The 21927-nt window shown below is 43.4% G+C and overlaps 1 protein-coding gene across 4 annotated transcripts in view; it reads right to left on the bottom strand.

Annotated features, from left to right (window-relative positions):
* LOC116397003 (neuronal-specific septin-3-like) overlaps positions 1 to 21927 on the bottom strand; it is a 63150-nt gene that overhangs the window by 27600 nt on the left and 13623 nt on the right. Inside the window, exons 1-2 of one of the 4 annotated variants that reach the window (XM_031872084.1) lie at positions 21799 to 21921; positions 6245 to 7015 (exon numbers count right to left, since the gene is read on the bottom strand). In XM_031872084.1, the coding sequence (XP_031727944.1) occupies positions 6245 to 7015; positions 21799 to 21820 (793 nt within the window). In that variant the 5' untranslated portion in view covers positions 21821 to 21921. Of the gene's footprint in view, positions 1 to 6244; positions 7016 to 7495; positions 7798 to 14408; positions 19040 to 21798; positions 21922 to 21927 lie in introns of those variants that run through there. The other 3 variants (XM_031872082.1, XM_031872083.1, XM_031872081.1) reach the window with 3 other exon arrangements.

Below are 21927 nucleotides of genomic sequence, written 5' to 3'. Positions count from 1 at the left end.
CAATAATAACCCAGGCAGCCTCACCATGCAGTCCAAAGGACACTATCGAGCCTAGATCTGCACAAGCTACTTCCTGTTCTAACCCTGCTCATAAAATCACCAGCTGACTCAGACTTTACACAATCATTCCTCTAAAAAACACCAGTTTCATTTACAGCGAAACGGTGACCAGGAGGAGTTACTCCTACTATCACACAAACAGAGATCAGACACCCGACGGCAGCAGACTTACTCAGGTGAGTTCTCTTATTTTCTGAACGCAAGTTTTGTTTAATTAGTATTTGCCGTAGAATTATTCCACACAAAGTGTTTTTTGTGAGTGTTTTGTTCTGTGTGTTACCATCGCTCCACCGCAACTCAACAAGGAAACGCTTTCTATTGCAACATGAAGCCTCACTAACATMAGATAAACTTACAAATACATTTGAATGAGGACGATGTATTCCTTCGTAATACTAACCTGATTCTTACTGATCAAATCATGAAAATAATAATTTGATGCATCTCTAGTTAATATATAGTATAGATTGAGAATGTAATGTATGGATGATTAATGTAAGCAATACATTTTTAAATATCTCTACAGGATGATGGAGAAGACAGGAAGAGTCATGATCTGCTGTGTAGCTCTGCTCCTTGTGCTGACCTCTGTGTCGGCTGTGCAAAGAGATCTTGATTCAATCGATGATTTGAAGAAAATCAACTTTGGTCAATCTGTGCCCAAACACAGTCTTGTGCTGCTCTACTGGTTTGCCAACGCAGTGGACATCAATTCGTACGGCGACATAAGCCTGACTTTTGGCCCGTACAGTAGAGATTATGGTTCACATCATTATGGTAACTTTGAGGAGCTGTTGGACCCACTGCCTCGGGGAAATGTATACCAGTACTACACTGTTGGCAGTCTCAATCAAGGAACATCCATGCAACTTCCTGATTATGTTGTGCGTCCCCCAGCAAGAGAGTATGAGGGAAGTAACAGAGACAGGATCATAATCCGTGTCAGGGAGCAGAACACAGGACGTAGAGCTTTGCAGAGGATAGACCAAGTTTATATCACACAGCATATTCACCAGGAGGGGGAATATGATCCAGATCATACCTACAGGATCACTACTAACCTCTTGAGACAGATCAGAGAGTTTTCAGGTGGACAAAACCAACAGCAACTGTTGCAACTCAGAAACCGCTTCAGAAGCAACGCTGATCTTTCCCACATCACAAACACATGGGGTGCTAACCTTGCTGGCCTTGGACTGCTGCTGCTGCTTATTGTGATGCAGGAAAGTTACTCTAACCAACAAAACAGACCAGCAACCAACAACAGACACGCAAACATGCAAAATAATGGATGGGATGATGCTTTGTTGAAGCGCATTCTTTTTGCATTTGTTTTGATTGTTATTTTCATATGTATGCTCTCATCCAATCCGGGACATAGATAAGAAAGTTACGACACCTCAGTACTCCTGAACAATGGCCAGGGGTATTTCTTTGTTTTGCCTCCACGTTTGATTTCATTCTTGACTATATTATCGCTTTTGTAAATGGGGTTCAGTTAAAATGGAGATGTATGCTTGGACTGCCGTTGTATATTGTGATCGAAGAAAAGTACAGACAGAGAAAATAATTGTAATTATTGTACTTGGATTCTTTTATCCATCTTTATTGTCGCATGCATTATATTTTTGATTGCCAAATCCAAGGTGTGATGGGAGTGCATCTCAAAAGAGAACGACACCTCATTGTTCTGTTCTCTGGTGTTGTATATTTTGTTTGACGTCAATATTTTTGTATTTTATTGTGTACTATATAAGCTTATTTTGTAAACGTTGAGTTAAGACTGAGATATAGGCTCAGTATGACATGCTTGTGATAAAAGGCCAAAAGTCCCCCTCTGTGATGAAGGGCTGAGACTATTCAGTTTTTCAGTCCCACCAAGTCGGTTAGTCAACGTTATTTCAGACTAAACTCTGTTTTTAATCTTCCTCACCAAGAGATGTTCATATGTTAAAGAAGAGGAAGAGGACGGTTTGGTGTTTGCTTGAACTGAAACCCTGCAGACTTTAAACTCCATGTCACTGTTTGAGACATCTGCTGTAAAACAATTACAAAAACATGATAGTTTACATTTCTCATAACAGGAATAAATAAAGTGCATTTCATTTATGGTTTTGTATTCTTTCTGTAGTGTTTGAAATTGTGTTAACAGCCAGACTGATGTCAGTGTTTTTATTTTAAGTTCAAGGAAACTGGATGAACACAAGCTAGATATGCAAAAACAGGAAGTCAGGTCTGTTTTTCCATGCGTCATGCAAAACACACACAAACACACACTTTAACGATTTAGCAGCAAGCCATTTCCATCCATTGTGACATGCACAAGTTCTCGTTTCTTGCCAAGTCCCAGGCAGGCCCATCAAAAGGCCTTTATGTTTGTGTGAAAGAGACGAGTGCTGTTTAAATGTGGCGACACCAGGATAGCAGTCAGCAGGCCAGCACAAGACCCAGCAGATCAGAAGATAATGAGTCATTAAAAACTGTTGCTGACTCAGCTTTAATTATAACTGTAAATCAAAGGTTCCTCTAAAGACTGACGGAGTTCAGAGCCAATATTGAATAACAAACAGGCACTGCTGTTTGATAGAAAACACAGCAGACACTTACAATCAACCATTCATAATTCATGAGGAAGAATGGTAGTCTGCAGAAACCATCTTATTCACCAAAAAAAAAAAAAAAAAAAAGTTTTTTGGTTTTGTGTTGATAAATTGACTTATTCAACACTGAACTGAAACTTAACATTTGTGTTGTTCACTCTCTCACTTCCAGTTTACTCTACGAGCATTCTGGGACATGTACTGACCCCAAACACATCTTAGTTTTTTTAAATCAATAAATAATTAATAATAAACAAACTTGTTTTGTCTGACCAGCAGTCCAAAACTTAGAGATCTTTATTTTGAAATGATATAGAACAACGCAGAAAATCAGCAAAACCAGAGTCTATGTGCCGTTATGCTTTTTTAAACAAAATCATTTTATAAAATAATATTAAAATTGTTGCTTACTATTTCAGATTATTTCACACATGACACACACAAGACATAATGCTACGCTCAAATATGAGGGCAGATAAAAGTGTTATCGGCACTTACAACGCACGACTCCACAGCCCAACAACAGGACTGTGTTTAAGTGAACTAAATAGAGCACATTGCATCAAGGTGCCTTGTGCAACTTCCCCATCATGCTTCCCTGGATCAACTCACCTCTTCATATAGCCCGGCAGTTGTTGAATTAAAATTCAACGGGTATATATTTGCAAGTATCTTCTAAAAGGAGCTTAACACCATTCTTTTTGGACCAGTAAAACAGTGGGGAATTACTTCAAATTACTTCCCGAGATCACACAGTGGTCAGTGTCGGTGCTGAGAGGGCGTGGGAGGATGGAAAGGGAACGGATTATGTTGGCACCACTCGCACAAACGCACACACTCACGTGTGTAAGCAAAGCAATGCCTTTCTAATGCAGCCAGCTTACCATTTATGACAATGTAAACAGTAGATTTAGCACAATGCTACATGCGATGTAATGTGTAATACAGCAAGTCAAGGCGTGGGACAGGAAACTAAGATGAGCAGCGTACTGAACGGATGAATGTGTGCATCCGTCTGTACACATGGGGTCACATCCTGTTGAAGCACAACAAGACGTTATGCAGCTGCTCATGATTAGCCAACAAATCAACTGAAAAACACGGAGCATGTCATACAGCACCGTGCGCTTTACGACAGCCGCCGCATTCTGAAGCCCGTCATCTGTGCGAGGATGAATGCATACATTGAATACTTGTATGCGAGCACAGAGACACTAACGCACTAGGAGCCCAGAGGCAGGCAGATCTGAAATGTCACATGAGCCCTCAAGCAACAGTCTAATTGTCCAAATGGGACACATAAAAAAAAAAAAAAAACACACCGCCAGCGTCCCACTGGATACTGTGCTGATAACAGCAGTAAAAGTAAACAGAGAAACAGACTGAAAACACTCTCAGGTTCCCCTTCTAAAAAATACACAATATGAAAAAAAAAAAAAAAAAAAAAAAAAAAAAGAATGTGCCTGAATCCGTACTGTGTGTACTTGTTGAGGAAATGGAAAGTAAATTGTAGTTTTGGACAAGTCGTCAAAGCGGTGTGGTCTGTCAGTTTAGTTTTACTCCCAAATGACTGGAGGTTAAAGTGGGCTTCTCTAATTTTGTTTTCTTCCAAGAGTCAGAGTCAGAGTCTCCCTCCCTCCCCCCCTCCCTCTCCCCCCCCCCCCCCCCCCTCCCCCCCCCCCCCCCCCGACCGAGCAGAAAGGTGGTAATCTGAGCCAAATGTGGCTGAAGTTGAGACTTAATCCTCTCACTTTTTCTTGCTTATTTTCCCCTTCTACAGACACAAGGCCACATTTCAGACATTTTGCATGCATATTTGCTGACTGATTCACCAATACCTAAGACACTACGGGAAAGAAATAGCCTCAGCCAAAGGCAGAAATAAATGAAAGCCCTTGCCGTCTGCAAAGGAAGTGCCGTGGATGGAGAGAGGAAGAGAGAGAAACAGACACACGGCGTAAAAAGTGGAAATTGGAGGCTTTCTATTTTTGTGTTGAATGTTTTATGACCTCCACATTTGGAATGCATCGCCTCCCAGCCGCCCACGCCTGGATACTACTGAACCAGGGCGAGCAACCCATGAGCACAGCTGTCTCCAGATAACAGTACACACACGCGTACAAAACAAGCAATTCGGATTGGCTAATGGTTGAGGAAGGAAACGGCACAAACAACCTGCAAGAGAAGTGGAGATCTAGAAGCCACCGCACACAAAGCATCACAAATAAACACACACGTTTGCCAGCGTAACACAAACTCTATTACAGCCTCCTCGTGAATCAACACAATGAAAAGATAAAAGCATGCCGCTGAAACTGTAACATAACCTATCCTCCATAATCTTTGCACCTGCAGTTCTACTAAACCAAAAATGAAAAAGACTAAAAGCTTAGAGGCCTGCAATGTATTACACAGATTAAATAAACAGATGGACAATTTAGGTATTCACAGAACTTTGCCAGTAATTCAGATAAAAAGAAATGCAGAGTTTGTCCTGAGGGTGGCGCTAAAAGAAAGGTCATGGGGTGAACTTAAATATTAGATTTCATCAATAGTGCCCTCTCTGCACTGCTTAGATTTTGGACAGATTTAGTGTTGATTTACATAATGTAAAAAAAAAAAAACCAAGTATAACTTCTTATGCTACAAAAGTCAAGCAAACAATCAACAGACAAAATAAATTAAACACACAAAAGGCCAAAATGTATCTAACAAACTTGCTGTGTCACTAGCATCTTAATATTAACTGGTTAATGCACTTACTGCACATTTAACACACAAATACTGTAAACTGCAAATCTCTATTTCAGCTAATCTGAATTTATAGTGATTTTAACGCAGCCCTGGGATTCTCATCATCACCCTGCCTGACCTACATTCACAGTTAGTCTAGACTAGTCTTGCATAACCAGACCTATCACCACAGCACTGTGTCAGCACTAAACAAAAGGTCTGGCTCCACACGTTATCAGTCTGGTATAGGGGGGGGGAAAGGGTCCTGCTTGTTTCTATTTCTTTAAACCAATCACAATCTGAGCACAGGATGGAGTTACGATGCCTCTGCAAAATAGATAGCGGAGATAACAGAAGGGGAGGAGAGTGCCGGAGGAAATAGGCTGCCAATGGCAGGATTATTCATTTAGTCCATTAAAAAAAAGAGTGTGTGACAGCGATACCACAGCAATGCACCTCATGCCGACGTTCACATCTGGAAGCGTGCCAAGCGGCTTTTGTACAGTCTTGTCTTTACCCGTTAAGTCGTTATTCATCATAACCTGCAGCTGATTTGCAGGGTCCTGATGATGTCTTGTTGATGCACGATGACAATCACCAAAACTGAGTCTGTATAATTGGATCTTAACTTGTCTTGCTTCATTACCAGAATAGGACTCCTATGCAATGGTGTACAATTTTTTTTTCTCTTGGTCCCGACCAAATGAACCGACCTACAGGTGTGAAATCACCCTTAATGTATGTAAACAGGCTAGAGAAGATCACAACAACAAATATAGCTTATCCTTGGCAGCTGTTTCACACACACAAGAGCGAGGTTATAAAACATGCTGAACTGAGCAGGTACTCACTGTCTGTTGGTCGGGCTGTGGGTGGCTCTGCGACCGGGGACTGCATCCTCTCCACCCTTGGCTCAGTCAGGGAGGGCAGGGGAGTACTAGGTGCAGGAGGCGGCTGGTGGTTGTTGTTGTTGCTGTTCTCCACTGCTGCACCGCTTGGCACCAAACCGTCCGGCTGCCTGAAGACGGGCATCTCCGGCCTCCTCGAGGCCCCCTCGACCGGGCTGATGCTCGGGGACGGGGGCTCTGCTCTTCTCTGAGGGGGCTCGGGGATCCTCGAGATCGGGGCCGAGGACAGCTGGGCGTCCACCCTCTTGGGAGGGGCGGGGGGCTCGTGGGGCCGCGTCATGCTGAGCTCTGCCCGCTTGCTTATGGAGCTAGAGGTGGAGTTGGAGGAGCTGTCCAGTGGAGTACTCCGACTGCTCAAACTGACCTCAGGGCGCTTGAGACCAAAGCGGGCGATGCCGGCACTAGGTGAGTTGTCAATCTGCTTAGAGGAAACCTCAATGGACATCTCTGTGCGGCGGGACGAGGCCGCGTCAGGGTTACGACCCCCTGGCAACTCCATGCGCCTCATGCCGGTCTTTGGGGAGCGTGGGTTGGAGGACTCGGAGGGGGAGGATCTGGAAGAGGAGTAGTCGGAGTTGCGGGAGCTCAGGTCGTAGCTCCGCTGGCTGGATGTGGAGGAGGTGGATGAGCGGAGGGGGTTGGTGTTCCGACGAGTCAGGGGTGAAGAGTGTGCGGATGAATCCGTCTCCTCCACCTCAAACGACCGCTTCAGTGCTGGGAAAACACAGAACACAGAACATTTAATAATAATATTAATGTTCGTGGTTAGACTAGAAACTATTAGACCATTCAGATGCTGGTGCTGGCTTGAGATCTGTATGATTTTACTGTCGTCATTATTAATGCATTTTACGATTATTTTGCAAAACAAAAACACAGTTTGCCTGACTTTTTACTGAAGACACGTGGTGCAGCAACTCAAACCAGAAGCAGAACAAGATGTGCTTTGATTTTAAATCAGAAAAGGAAGAGAATGCTTAACAAAAGCCCAAAAACAATATGTTGACTTATTTGTTGTGTGGGAGCAAACAGAACATACAATGCAACTGAAGATGACAAGCAGTGTGCACCACATACGGTAGCTATAAGGACATAGTGGCAAGTCATATACAAAACGCAGTTTCTATCGCTTTACACATTGTTGTAGCTAATAAATCGCCCAATATAAACTCCAATTGAATATGCTAATCTTACCGGTTTTGACACGCTTCACATAGCTCGACAGCATGACGTTTGTAATTTCTAATTGGCTCGGGAGAAGAAAATTCCTCTAATCCAGTTTTAATAATGACGTCAGGTCCAAACACATACAGCACTGACCGAAAAGAAGGTATTTCTGATCCTCGCGACTACAGTTTATGAAACTACACGGACGTCTTCTCTTGATATGTTACGTTACGCAGACACCTCGCGCACCTGTAGCCCTGACGGCTAACGAAATGACCACGCCTCGCGCGCGTTCTAATTTATTGATCGCGTAACCGCTGATCCACATAACTTTATTTCATTCACGGGGGAACAAACCAAACGTAATTTATAACTGACCAAGATATTATGGAAAACTTTTGTTATGGTGTTATATCAACATGCACTGTGTCTTTGAGACAGCGTATTTGTTTGGTTGATATTTAAAGCACTCTATAACAAATACATGAATATATGAGGCCATAAATGTACTGTTTTAATAGGGGGACTTTTGTTTTGTTATGCAATGGTATATAACAAAAAAGCATATTCTGTTTTTGGCTTTGTGTGTTATTAGTTCACAGTAACATTAAATGTCATGTTTGATATGCTGCTGCTTTGAAAAACAAAACAAAAAAATACATTTAAAACTGCAATTTTAAATAATTTTGAAGTGGTAGCACCAACACATTTATTTTATCGTAAGTCACACCAAACATTTTATCAAACCCATTCCCACACTGACTAGCCCTCTCCCTCCATATGAATTTAAAGTGCCAATATTGTTGTTATCGATGTTTGCTAAAAAGCTTTCTTCTCTGGCAACAGTGAGCTCCATGTCAGATGTGAGGTTGACTCCAGGCTCACCTCAGCTCCGCCCGGAGGACAGAGCAGCTACAAACCCTGGAGCAACACAGCCTCTGTCCCAGATAAACATCGGAGCCTGCGCAGGCGTGTAGCCTGCTTCAAGGCTGGCGGGCCAAGCACCAGCATGGGAGAAGACCCTCCTCCTGGAACTTACTGCTTCCACATCCTTTGTATGTTTTATCAGGTTTCTGTGTGTGATATCAGAGGGTCTGCTGAGAAGCAGGCAGCTGCTGGCTGGAAACGTCCACTGGGTGCAAATTTGAAACACTGGCTTTAACAGCAGACTGAGTAATCAATAACATGTATTGCACTTTGGCCTTTTGTATAGGCCCTGGTGTAATGTGTCCTCAAATGTCTTTTGTTGATTTGCCTCAGTAAGTCCTCTCGAATACAGAATACCGTAAAAATAAATTCCTGTGTGTTAACTGTATGTGGCAATTTTGGCACTTCTTTATTACACCACTGAGCGACAGGGGAAAAAATAGAAAGAGAGGTGATGACAAAAAAAAACGTGTTACTTAGATTCAAAATCTCATTGTATAGTTTGCTTCTCCACCATCACAGATAGTTTCATCCTTCTCTGAAACAAAGCTCTTTGTGTTGCTCAAATGAAATAATTTAATTTCATTTGAGAAAACTGGCTTTAAAATGTTCCCAGAAGACAGACTTGTCTTCGTCTTTGTGCTATGTTCTTCTTTAAGTAGAAGAAAAAAAGACAGTCTCAATGAAATTATATGTAAAATTCACTGGATGGCGTGGTAAAGGCCTTCGACATGGATAAGAATGTGTTGCCAATAAAGACAGGAAACGAACCACAAATGGTGCATCTAATTTACCGAAGCTATTTCTCCCTCCGGCCTTTAATGAACATTACCACGCACTGTTCATGACGGGTGATGCTCAGCTTTTAAAGGGCAAACGCTTGAGCAGTAAAAGACCATTTAATATGCAAAAGCATATTCAAAGTGCCACAGACCACTTTAATTTGTGTTAGACTGTGATTGTGATATAATGACCTCCTTTGCCTGGAACTGTGCAAACTGTGTGGTGTGTGTGCCTGCTCTGTGGCGACAGAAGAGCCCGACACAGTGAAGCCCTCACAGACACAGTGGAGACAGAGGCCCTATCAGTTATGTTTCCATCTCTCTCTCTCTCTCTCTGTATGTATATGTGTGTGTGTGTGTGTGTGTGTGTGTGTGTGTGTGTGTGTATGTGTGTTTAAACGCAGCTGTAGAGTAAAGCAAACACAGCCTGGTCGCCCCTGGTTAAAGCCAAACTCTTTGCCTCTGTTGACGTCATAGCGCACTGCATCATGGGATCTGTGTGTGCATGAATGAAGGTAGATGGGGAGGTCACACATCGATATCTCTCCCTCCGTTACTTGCCTTTTTAAAAAAAAAATAGCTGTACAAATGCGATTTTGTTATCAAGGATAAAACCATTTGATGTCTCCAAGCTGCTGTATGCTGCTGCTGCTCTGAGGCGATAGCAGTGATCGCAGCCATTCCAACCAAGCTGAGATAATACTAATGAGCACCAATGTGATCCAAATGTCAACATTAGTCCTCTCTCTCTCTCTCTCTCTCTCTCTCTCTGCGGTAGCTCTCCCTACCTCTCTTTACCTCTCATTCAACCTGGAATTGAAACCTCATTAATCTTGGACTCACATTCTCAGAGAAACTTGCTTGCGGACTGAACTGCCAAATAAGGAAGACATTGCGGCCAAGCATAATGTTTTTCAACTAACACACATTGAAACATGATTAGACCGCCAGAAAAACACATGATGGTACTGTTCTCCAGTGTAGCATGTACTGGATGAGCACCACACGGACATTCTCTATGCCTCTCTGAGCATGACAGATGAGCCGTCTCTTGTCTTCAGTGGTGGGGGGAAACTGAGTATTGCTACAGTATGAGTAAGGAATTATGTCAAACTGCTAACTAAACATACTGTGCTATCACAAGCAGCATCATACAACATATGGTATACTCTGCAAAATCCGTTTTGATACTATTTCATGATCGTTTTTTAGCAATAGGCTCAAAGTCATAACTTGTTAAACCTTCAGCTAGCTTCACATTGCCTTAACATGCATGTAATACTGCGTAACTGAAAAAACATTTTATTTCGTTACAAACCTCACAGTTTGTTCACTCGCCCACAACCATGTCAGAGCTCTATTAGTTTACTGCTAATGCAAATGCAACATGTCCCACTGCTGCTGCTTCACATTAAAAGCATTTAACTGGCAAAACACAGGATGACTTTAAATTGTGAAGCGGTCGCGGGGAAGCGTAAAGAAGTCGTCAGCGAGGGTACTGCTGACCGTGACAAGATTTGTGGGTAATGGAAAAAGAAGCAACACTTGAGGACAATAAGCTGTTAGATGAAGAGCTGCACGCTCTCTGTAAAAAAGTTCAGTAGTTTACCACAGTAGCCTAAAAAAGGTCAAATTGTGCTTTGGACCACTGGAATTGGGGTATTTGGCCCTTACATATAATCTTAAAGCCCAATTTTCCTTCCTGGAAATGTCTGCCACAGTTGTCAAACATTCTTTTACGTTTTTAGAATTTACTTTCCATTCCCTGCAGAAAAAACAACAACGTTCTACTCAATGTACAAAAGAAAACCTTTCAACGCGGGCTCTTTGTTTTTAGCCGTAGCATGGAGCCTGTTGTTAACTCTGGGGTCTTGCCTGGGGTTGGCATCAGTGCAGATTTCACTCCGCGTGTCCAACAGTGAGAAAAGCAGCAAGGACTAGCTTTGAATCCCAACAAAGACCTGCAGTGTTCACTCCTCCTCAGAGTGACCCTTGGTGCTTCCCAGCAGCTCTGATGCTGTTGGCGTCATGAGCAGGAAACCTGTCCGAGCTGGTGAGTATAGAGCGTCCTGATAATGCTGATAAGGATGGAGACTCCCGAGGACGGCTATCATCAGCCTGTGTCAGGAGACACTTCCTCCCTCTAACACACAAGCTACGTCTATGAGGCTCCTCGTGGCGTTTTGTCACAAGACTGACCTCACACTTTCACAGTTAATGGGCTGTTCTTTGGCATATTTATACCAAAGCTTGTTAATAGCACAGTTTCAGTGTATTACGGGTAACGGTGCACCAACTAACTTAACGGAGTTCCTGAAAAAAAATCCAAAACCACAGCTAAGTGGCAGTTCTCATTTCAAAAGGCTTTTGCAATCCTACTATGATTCTCAGTCAAACCATAAAAGATTATTGTACTAAAACAAAGTGGGTCCTCTAATTTAGAAGAGATTGTTGAAATTGTCCTGTATATGATTCAGGAGCAATTAGTGAAAGCAGCAACCTGGAATGACAAGTTTCTTTTGAATGTTTCAGGGTTAAATGTTTCACGTGGCCTCTTTGTAGATGATAAATGCGCTGTGCTCAGATCCACTCCTCCACTTCTAACCCCGACATTTTCCCCAACCACAGAAATCAACTCCTGTGGAATTTCCTTTCACTGGACCAGTGAATGCCCTTAACATGCAGTGTAGAGAGACAGAGAGGAAGGCAGGGAAAGAAATGAAAGTTTAGAGACTGGCAGCAGTGGCAGTGTTTGGGTTCCATTGCTAGAAGTTGAAATATCTGGTTCATATCCGTTTGATGGGATATTTAACCTATAGCTTAACGTTTCACTATGATTAACCTGAGCGGGAAACACAAGAGGCTATTTGCAAGACAACAGGCCTCTTTTCAAGGAGCTGTAAAAATGACGCCGTATGAATGAGTGTGTTCATTCTGCTGAGCGGAAGACCCAGTGGCCCGGTCGATGATCTGAGTCAGTCTGTGAGGTTGAAGTCGCAGCTGAGGTCATCAGCCTCATGGGCAACAAAATCCTGTCCTCTGTCTCTTTCAGCCTCTCGCTGGCGTCATCAGCTAAGGGCACGATAGACTGAATCACAATCAGACAGCAAATAGACACACTGTTACACGACTAAACTTCCTGCTTTCGTTCACAAGTCAACTGAATAGTTTACAGTAGCACTGGCTTGCACAAGTGTCACATTCGTTTTTGCTTTTTCAAGAGCTCTAATAATAACAAGCACATGATGTGAATGTATTGCATGCACAACTTTTCACTCATCAAAATGTAATAAGATGACTGCGAGCAGTGAGGCTAGTCAGCATGTTGATAGTGTGAAAGATTCAAGAGCAAATATTCCCACCATGCACTTATATATTAGATTAAGAGTGCACAAATAATGCAGCCATAGAAAATTACTCAAAAATAAAGAGGCTTTCAGTCATATACTATATGTTATTTAACACATTAACAAAGTAAAAACTGGAAAATCCTGCATCTGTAACCTAACTTAAATATTATCCAGACAATGTATTTGCTTAACAGCGGCAAACGTGACCACGTGAATGTAAAACAAAGTGGAGAGACTGACTCTGTATTATCCATTATACAACAGTATCTATCAAATGTTTGCTTACAGTAGCCACCATAAGCTACTTGTCATACCAGACCAAGTAAGGCAGTGGCAGCAACCTCCCTGTTTCTCCTTTCAATAGTTGTATCGCCTCGCCTTAAAATTAGAAAGCTAGGTGACTAAAAGTACAAAGTCTTTTTGGAGGATGAATCTGAGTGACATTTACTTGATTATGATATGGACTCAGTGAAAAGGCCAGTGCGGCATCATAATAGTAACCATTTTGATATGAGTGAATATATTCATAACAATGCTTTCTGCAGATGGCCTCAAAGGAGCAAAGTTGAGCCAAGGAGCCATCTTTTCTAGTTTTAGTGTCTAATCTCATGTCTAATCTCATGAAAGCAGAGTTTTTGATTTTAGAATGTGTTAGAATAAAAAAGAGCCCATGGCGAAGCTAATATTTTACTGTAAGGCGAGAACTTTACTTTCTGACCCTGATGCTTATCAACCTGCTGAGGACTCACGCTCCGCTGCATCTGTCCCATGCCGTCCTCACCGAGCCACACAGGGCCATACATCATGGTGCATGGTGGTGACACAAAGGTATTACCACCCACTCAGCCCAACCACGGGCAACACACACCACTGACAATCACAACAGTGAGCCGTTATGTTGGTGTTACACATGAGCGGGGGGCCGTCTAAAAGCATGACTTGCAGCCACATGGATGAAGCCCACTTTCTCGCTCCTGATGCCCCTCTTTTCTGAACGCCACTTATCTTTCTGCTCTGTTGCACTGTGTAACCCGGCGGTTTAAAGACCTAAAGGGAGGAAGAGAGATTCACAATACATACCACGAGCAAACTGGTGTTGACAGAGGAGCAGCTCCGAACAAGTGCGGATGCGTTCCTAATGGCTATGTGTTTGTGAGAGACAGGAGACAGATAGTCAGACAGACAGACAGGTTGAAGGGGGGGGGGGGGGGGGGGGAGGCCTGTCAAACAACCCCCACCCACCCTACTCGCATCCAACAGCAGCCCAGGCCAAGGGGAGAGGGGCTGAGGATGGACGAGCTGCTGAGAGAGGAAAGAGGAAGCACAGCCGTTGGACGAAGAAGTGAAGGAGGAGGACGAGTGGGAGGAGAGGGATGACAGCGGGAATCTGTGGGCCAGGGGCTGAGAGATGAAAAGGAAGAGGAGAAGAGGGAAGAGAGGGGGGGGGGTGTGCCAGGTGTTCCCCTCACAGCCGTATGGTCAGTTGCCGTCTCCTGGGAGCTCAACGTATGGCCTCTCTGTCATGCTCTTTAAGAGAGGCTAAATCAGTTGCACGCCTTTTTCCTGAATGCACCGTTTCTCTCTTTGACACATCTCAGATACACACACCACACCCACAACAAATGCATCACAACAGTGAAGGAGACATATAAAACAACACTTTTAGCATGATTTCCCTTTCAACAACACCACAGCTCACCGCTAGACGTCAACGAGACTTTCACGCTCGCTGTTTTTTTCCAGATCCGCTCGGTGCCAATCACACATGTGGAAACCATCTATGGTGTCCTCATGGCAGGGTTAAAGAGTGCCTCGCTCCACGGAGGGACAAGAAGAAGAAAAGTGGCAGAGCAGCAGAGCTCAAGACAGACAGAAACTAACCTTCAAAGTCTGATATGATCCCTTCCAAGTGAGCGTTGACAGTGGAATCAGACATTTTGGGGAGCAAGTGAGTATGTGCAGGTTTGTATAATGCCAGAGAGAGGGAGCAGGGTTCCCTTTCCCCAGCAAGGAAAAGTCTTCTTGAGGCGCAGTCCTGCTTTTAAACAAATCCCAAATTAGGAGCCCATGAAAGAGAGAGGAGGGGAGGGGGAAAAAACAAAGCTGAGCAGCTCACTGATCCAAACCCTCTCTCTATCTCTCCTCTCTTTCTTAAAGCAGCAACTTATTTTTCTCTTCTTCTCCTTCTCAACTTCCAGAGCTTGGAATGAGCGAGCGATGACAACCCCCCACCCTCCCTCTCTCTCTCTCTCTCTCTCTCTGTCTCTCTCTCTAGCTCTCTGTCTTCCCTCCCCCCCTTTTCTCCTTCCCTCCATACCTCCCTCCCCTTCTGCAGCCGTCCTCTCAGACTGGTTCCTTTCTGTGAAAGCTCCCATTTTTGACTGGGCCGGTCAAAGTATAAACATGCAACATTCAATCGCACTTCCTGTAGGCTCGATCACATGACTAACACACTCGGGGCAACTGATGAAACACATGGATAACTGAGTTTTTTTTTAAAGCCTTATTCTGTCCATTATGCCAACATTCTATCATCCTTTAAGCACATAAATCAGCACACTTACGTAAAGTCACATAGAAAAAAGTCTCCATCCAAACGTATCTTTACGTGGATGAAGTGAAAAGTTACAGTAGATAGATAAATAAATCCAGAGTGGAGACAGAATCATACTATGGACTAATATGGTCAGGACATACTCTCCCAGGCGGTTAGAAGATCGCCTGACATGCTCAGTCGCTCTGGAGGCAGACATCAATAAATAAGTAGCCTAATGACTTAATGACCATGTGAATGAGGCTCTGTGTGTGTGTGTGTGTGTGTGTGTGTGTGTGTGTGTGTGTCTGCTGTCTCACAGTAACCATTGGTGTAAAGTCACTTCTATTCTCCCCCTCTATGAAAGCTGGAGTTACCCAGCCGTCCGACAGACAGTGAGAAGTTGCCCTGAGGCAACTAAAGCTTATTCAACCTTTACAAGTCAATAAACCAATGCTGCTGGTCTCTTCGCCAAAAATAACCAGCTAGCAGTGAGCAGACAGTAAGAACTAACAGTAGTAGTAGCAGTAGCGGTCTGTATGTGTGTGTGTTTGTGTGTGTGTGTGTGTGTGTGTTATAGGAGACTCTGTATTCACTCACAACTCTCTTCTCAAACACTGCTTCCAAAATGAATGGAGCTCTGAGAGCAACAACTCGGCGAGAAATGAGAAGGTACGTGAAATGACAAATGCATTTGGAGAGATGAGAAAGTAGAGAGATAATGGAAAATAATTTGGATTTGAGCTGTAATAAATCTTTCCGGTATAAAGCGACAGAAAAAAAGCATAGTTGTTGTCCCATGTGTGATTTATCATAAAGCGTTAAGGACTTAAATCTTGCATGTCCGGCAAGCTTACTGCCAATTTGTTGCTTACATTTGAATAGAGGTTTGCATTTTCTGTTGATTTAGGCATGTTTACCAATCATAAACACAGATGTGCACGAGTCCACAAACACACACTAACGCACAATATTTTAAAAACAAATATGAGGCTTTACTGTACCAAAACCTGCAATCTGATCTTAATCTTACACCACATTTCCCCGCAGTTGAACCATGCAAAGCATGTAACCCACAATATGTATGAGAAAACTCTCTAATCGTCACAAAACATTTCTGGCAAACATGAAAACTGGACCTGTGCCTGGAATTTTTAAAAGCCAGGACAGGTTTAAAACTGTTCATGTAGCTGGCTGGGACACTTATGGTGGGTAGTCTTACTTATCCAATTGACTCATCCAGATATGATCATCTATCGTATTTGAGCATACTTCTTTCCTTGAGGTATGAACCCCGCAATAACTGACACTGCGTCACCTTCTCCAGCAGGGGTCAGTGTTACTCCTATAAATAAAGCCTGTTGCTATGGCCAACAGTGTTAGTGGGAGCGGTGTCACCAGCGTATAGTAATGTGATCTGGAAATGGATAAAGATAAAGACATGGAGAGAATCCTGCACCAGACACACCCTCCACCCACACAGTGAGTCCTGCCCAACACACGTGCGTCAGATTCCTCCACGCCCTGGCACACACTCACATTCAGACTAAAACTCAGATGCATGTGCACACACAGACGACAGATTTGTAAACATGCACACACACTTCAGTGAGCAACACATGCATGGAATCTTCCCTTTAGTCACTAAAAAACACATACACATAGAAGAAAAGCACGCTTCCTTCTACTGCATATCCTTGCAAACCCCAACAAGCCCAGACAGCGCAAATTCAATCTGCTGTAACAACTGTCACACAGTGTTTTTTGCCCTGATCTGTAAGAACTCCACTCACACCACAGCAGTATCGTAGTGATGCGGTATGCAATGCACTGCTCTGAAAACAGTTTTAATCTGCCATTAACAGAACATAAGCCTCGGACGCGGTATGTAATGGCCTAAATGTTTGCAATACTGTGAAAGGTTATATACATGGTCATGCATGTCTTTAGCTTCTTGTGGTGTGAATTCCACCACACCGTCTCCTCTTTCTAGGGAATCTGATAGCTGCGCCATGATTATCTCCCTTATGACTAAAGGGTTTACTTCTACAAAACAAAATTCTTCTTTGTCACCAGTGAGGATGAACTGTGATATATAGAAGTAATGCAGTAGGCCAGAGAACAGGAAACATTCATATCAGATAGAAATGCTATCTGTAGGACTTTCTGATTTAGATTTTAGTATTAGTTTAGACAATGGTGTATATATAAAAAAAAGTGGAAATTACTAATGTCCGTAGATAAGGAATCTTTTGGGGCCTTCGGCTTCCTGTACATTAGTGTATTGTACTGTATTTGAATAGGCAGCTGCATGGTGTTACGTTGCGCTGCAGGATACACATGAAGAAAGACAGAGACAGCCGCCTACTGTTTAAAGAAACTCAGACCACCACCACTCTAAAGTGGGTCCTGTCCTCATGTGAGCTGAAAAATGAGAGGAGCAGTGTGGGAGGAGATGAGGATAACTTCTATAAGCGGATGCCAAGCCGGCGTGGCAGTTGCAAGGGCAATGCTAGGGTAAGGCTAGGGCAACAGCGGTCGATCTGCCCACCAACAGTTCCACACCAACAGGTCCAAAATGCCTCGGCGCCAGTCTGCACCCTCCCCTGCAGTCCTCCCTGGGCCAGTGGACGGACTTCCTGCAATTACTAGAATCTGAGATGTTGCTCCAAGAAACATCTCAATGTTGACCAAACACACACTGGACAGTGGGATACAAGGGTTCACCTGAACCGTTTTATTCCCAACTACAGCTGCATCAAATGAGTCTTCTTACAACGTCTTGAAATACCAGATTCTGATTCACCACCAAAATCTAACCACATCGAACTCTGCAGATCTAAAAAGTCAGTTTTCATCACCAGTTAAGAGGCAGATGTAAAAGGGGAAAACACTTTAACTTAGTCTATAGTAGTGTCAATACTAATCTGTCTGTAAAATATTAAAGCACTTATATAGATGCCAAGTAAAAAAAAAAAGGTTTAAAAGACTGGATTGATGTAAAAATCTTTATGCAAAACTGTTTGTTATTGTGAAAACATTAATACTGCTAAAGGTAGGTGCTAGTATGACCAGCACATCCCGGTTTTACAGTGTAAATAATGATCTGTGAATCACTTCAGGTCATGTTAGGTTGAGACAGTCATTGTTATTTTAAAACATTACCAGTATCAGCTACAGAGGAAACCCCAGCTTCCTGCAGAGCTCATCCTAAAACAACAAAAGCTTTGTTGGCCTAGATGCAGACAACTTACCCATGAGTCAGGCTATATCAAATAAGCCATCTGGAAAAGGTAAAAATCTGTGCGTGTTGAGCGTTAGTGAGTGCGTGCATTGAATCTGTGTGTTCATTTGTACATGTGTGTATACTTTGGACGCGACTGGCTAGTTACTGCAGCTCTGTTTACATGGCGACCTACATAACAAGCAGCTTTACCTGGCTCAAGACTTCAGAGGGGGGAGGGGGAGAGGAGGGGGAGATGGACTAAACAAGAAAGAGAGCAGGGGAAAGGTGGGGAAAGGTGAGCCAGTTCCCTCCCCAGTCAGAGAGAGAACTGCCATGGCTTCAGTGGAAACTAGGAAGCCGGAAGATTTGAGAGAGCAACAGAGAGACACAGAAAGAGAGCAGCCTTAGTATGACTAATGGAATCAGTGGCCCCGGTAGTGTAAACATAACCAGAAAAGTGCTGGCTGTCAGTACAGTACAGTGCTCTCAGCTGCAGCGAGGACCGCAGTATGTTCAAAAATGTTTAAACTTACACAGCTGAAGTGTACACATAAGAGTCTGCATTATTTGCTGAATTGGAAATGTAGTAAAGATACATATACACACACACATATGTAGACCCCTCGCGTGGCCCCAGAGCCCACATGGTGAAGTACCTTCTTCTAAAGCATATGCACAGCTGTAGTGACAGCAGCTGTTCTTAACCAAATGTGAAACAGCAGTACCCAGCCAGGCTCTGCTAACTTTAATCAAATACAGCACCTGTTGGAAACATGGCTGCACTGCACACCCACACACACACACACACACACACACACACACACACACACACCCACACACACGCTGGCATACCCCCCTCAATTTGCTTTTGCTCAGTGGTTTTCTTTGCAGTGTGCCTGTGTATTTGTGTGTGTATCGACTGTCTGCACGCATGCGGCTGCCTACGTGTGTGTGTGTGTGTGTGTGTGTGTGTGTGTGTGTGGACGTTCCCTCATGCTTGTTAAATAAAGAGAGCAGCTGTCCTTCATCCACAGATCTCGCTCTCATCTAATAACGCTGTTTAGTACGTCAACCAGCATGCATTATGGTCGCCATCCTTGTTGCTCCGGCTGTACCTCACATATTGTTCTGCTCAGTGAAACACCAATTGTGAAGCAACATAGCCACAAGTTAACCTTCAGTGGGTAATATTCAAAAATCAGGTAGGCTCACCCAAAACAGCACGTGTTGTCTTGTGTTAGTGTTCACAACAGAGAGAGGGAGATGTAAAAAGTATTTTAAATCAACTCTACTCAGCACCTCCACCTGGTGGGAGAAGAGTATATTTTATATGAGTCAAGATTCAAGGGGACGGACATCTTTCACTGAATTCATTAAAGCCTCATATGGGTCAGCTAAAGCTGCTATAAGTCATGAGTCCGAGCTGACTGCGGGCCGTGTCACGCAGACTGTCATGAGACATCAGATGACCCAGCTGCAACTGGAATGAATGTGGACACGTCATCCCCTTTAAGCTCCATTCTCAGTCCCTGTGTGGCGGATGGACAGTTTCCGTTGAGAGCGTCACCACTGTTGATTCATGTGGGAAGAAAACACAGGAAACAAAGGCACCCTTGCACATCGGCATCAACACCAGATGGGGAGGAAAATTAGCAAGGAGTGAACTGAATTGATTTTTTGCCATGATGCTACATGTCCATATAACATGTAGGACTCTCTTTGTTCGGTTTTAAATACAGTTTCATAACATGTGATGTGAGCCAGTAGAAGCCAATAGACCACGAGAAGATGATGCCTTTACTTTACCACAATCATTATTATTTATTTTAAATATGCAGACTCTGTGTACTGTCATGAATATTGCATGGACTGTGTAGCAATCAACCCATTATAACTAACCTAAAAAAAAGTGTTGAACATTTTATTTAAACTGACAAAACTATTAGAGGTACTCTCACATACAGTACAGAAACTCCAGTGCACATATCTACTATGGAAATGGCATAGTTGTTCGGTAGGAGAAGGCGCATGTCAGAGATAGCGTCACAAATATCTGTTACCACACTAAAAAGACTCGCGTTGACTTTATCTTGGAATATATTTTTATATTTTTTGGGGTCGAAATTCAGGGTTTTAATTGGGCTCTCAACCGCTGCCGTGGTTCGGGCTCGGGTCGGGCTTGGACAGAAATGATGCAGGTTCATGTCGGGTCGGCCCTAATGTTTTGGACGCGATCATAGCACTAATTTGTGTGCACACACCCGTAACATCATATGCAAAAGCACACAGGCAAACATACAACTACAGACTAGAAAGTATAAATGCAGTTTTAGTCCAGTGACCGTTCACTCAAAAACAGAAACATACACAAAGTATGTCCTGCTGAGGCCATTACAGCTCCCTAGAGGAAGCACCTGGAGACAAGGGGCCAAAACGAGAGAGAGAAAGGAGGGAGGGTGGTTCCTCCATCACACACTTGTCAATGATCTCACCTACATCCAGATTTCACACACCGTGTAGGTGCTACAAGCTATGCTAGGTCACAACCACACACATGCTGCAGGCGCTGCTTCGCCATTTCTTTTTTTTTTACAGCAATGACCTTTTTAACAACACACACTAACGCTCGTAAAAATAACCATTAAGAAGCAGACAGCATTGCCTCACTAATGACTTCAGCATAATCTACACACCGAAACACACACACACACACACACACACAGACAAACTCTTATCAATTCAATATGCATTTTGTTTACAGGATCCAACAGGGAGAACAACAGGGAGAAAAAGTAAGGATTTTTATTTCAGCTTGCTAGTAAACTGAAGCAGGGCTTTCTCTCTCCTGTTGAAGGAGGGACTGACTGATGGCCGACTCGGGATCAGAGCCACAAGGGACAAGAGTAGTACTGTTCAAACAGAGCTCTTTCCTGTTTTCACACCAAAGAAGAATGGGAGAATACAGATGGAGAAAAAAGAGAGAGGGAGAGAAAAATGTCTAAGAAATAAGTGCTGTTTCTGTGTCACTTCACCACGAATCAGCCACTCAGGACGTTATTTTTCCCCTGGAATAAATGTCTTGCGATCGTTTAAATGAAAATATGTAAAGACAGGCAGACGGAGATGGGAATATAAAAGAGGTGGCAACTGAGCGACAACCTGTAAAGACAAAAACATTTAACTGGAAACAATGGGACAGAGGGGGGTGGAGATGGTGGGCACAAACAGAGACAGAAAAGCCTGCAAACATAACAGGCACGGGACAGATAAAGACAGATCCGCCAAGCTGCTGCACAAATCCTGCAGAGCTCCAGCTCCAAAAACCCCAAAGAAAACATGCAGTCAGCAAACAGGACAGAATGAGAGAGTGGAAAATACCATGTAGGGGAAAATAGAGGCAGGCTCTTACAGAATAGACACCCGATCACAGTGAAAACGCTGATTGAAGAACCATAAACTACACTTTGTTTTCCACTCAGAATAGAAGCATATGGGCTGAGAGTTTATCTTACCTGAGAATTTGTCCCCCTCCATAACCAGATCACTCCCACCACAGCCACATGTAGTGTCTGCACTTTGACTCCACACTCTTTCTCTCTCTCTCTCTCTCTCTCTCTCTCTCTCTCTCTCTCTCTCTCTCT

This window comes from Anarrhichthys ocellatus, unplaced genomic scaffold, assembly GCF_004355925.1.
Source record: "Anarrhichthys ocellatus isolate YVR2014 unplaced genomic scaffold, GSC_Weel_1.0 scaffold62, whole genome shotgun sequence".
Taxonomy (NCBI): domain Eukaryota; kingdom Metazoa; phylum Chordata; class Actinopteri; order Perciformes; family Anarhichadidae; genus Anarrhichthys; species Anarrhichthys ocellatus.
This window is presented reverse-complemented; position numbering and strand designations above follow the sequence as displayed.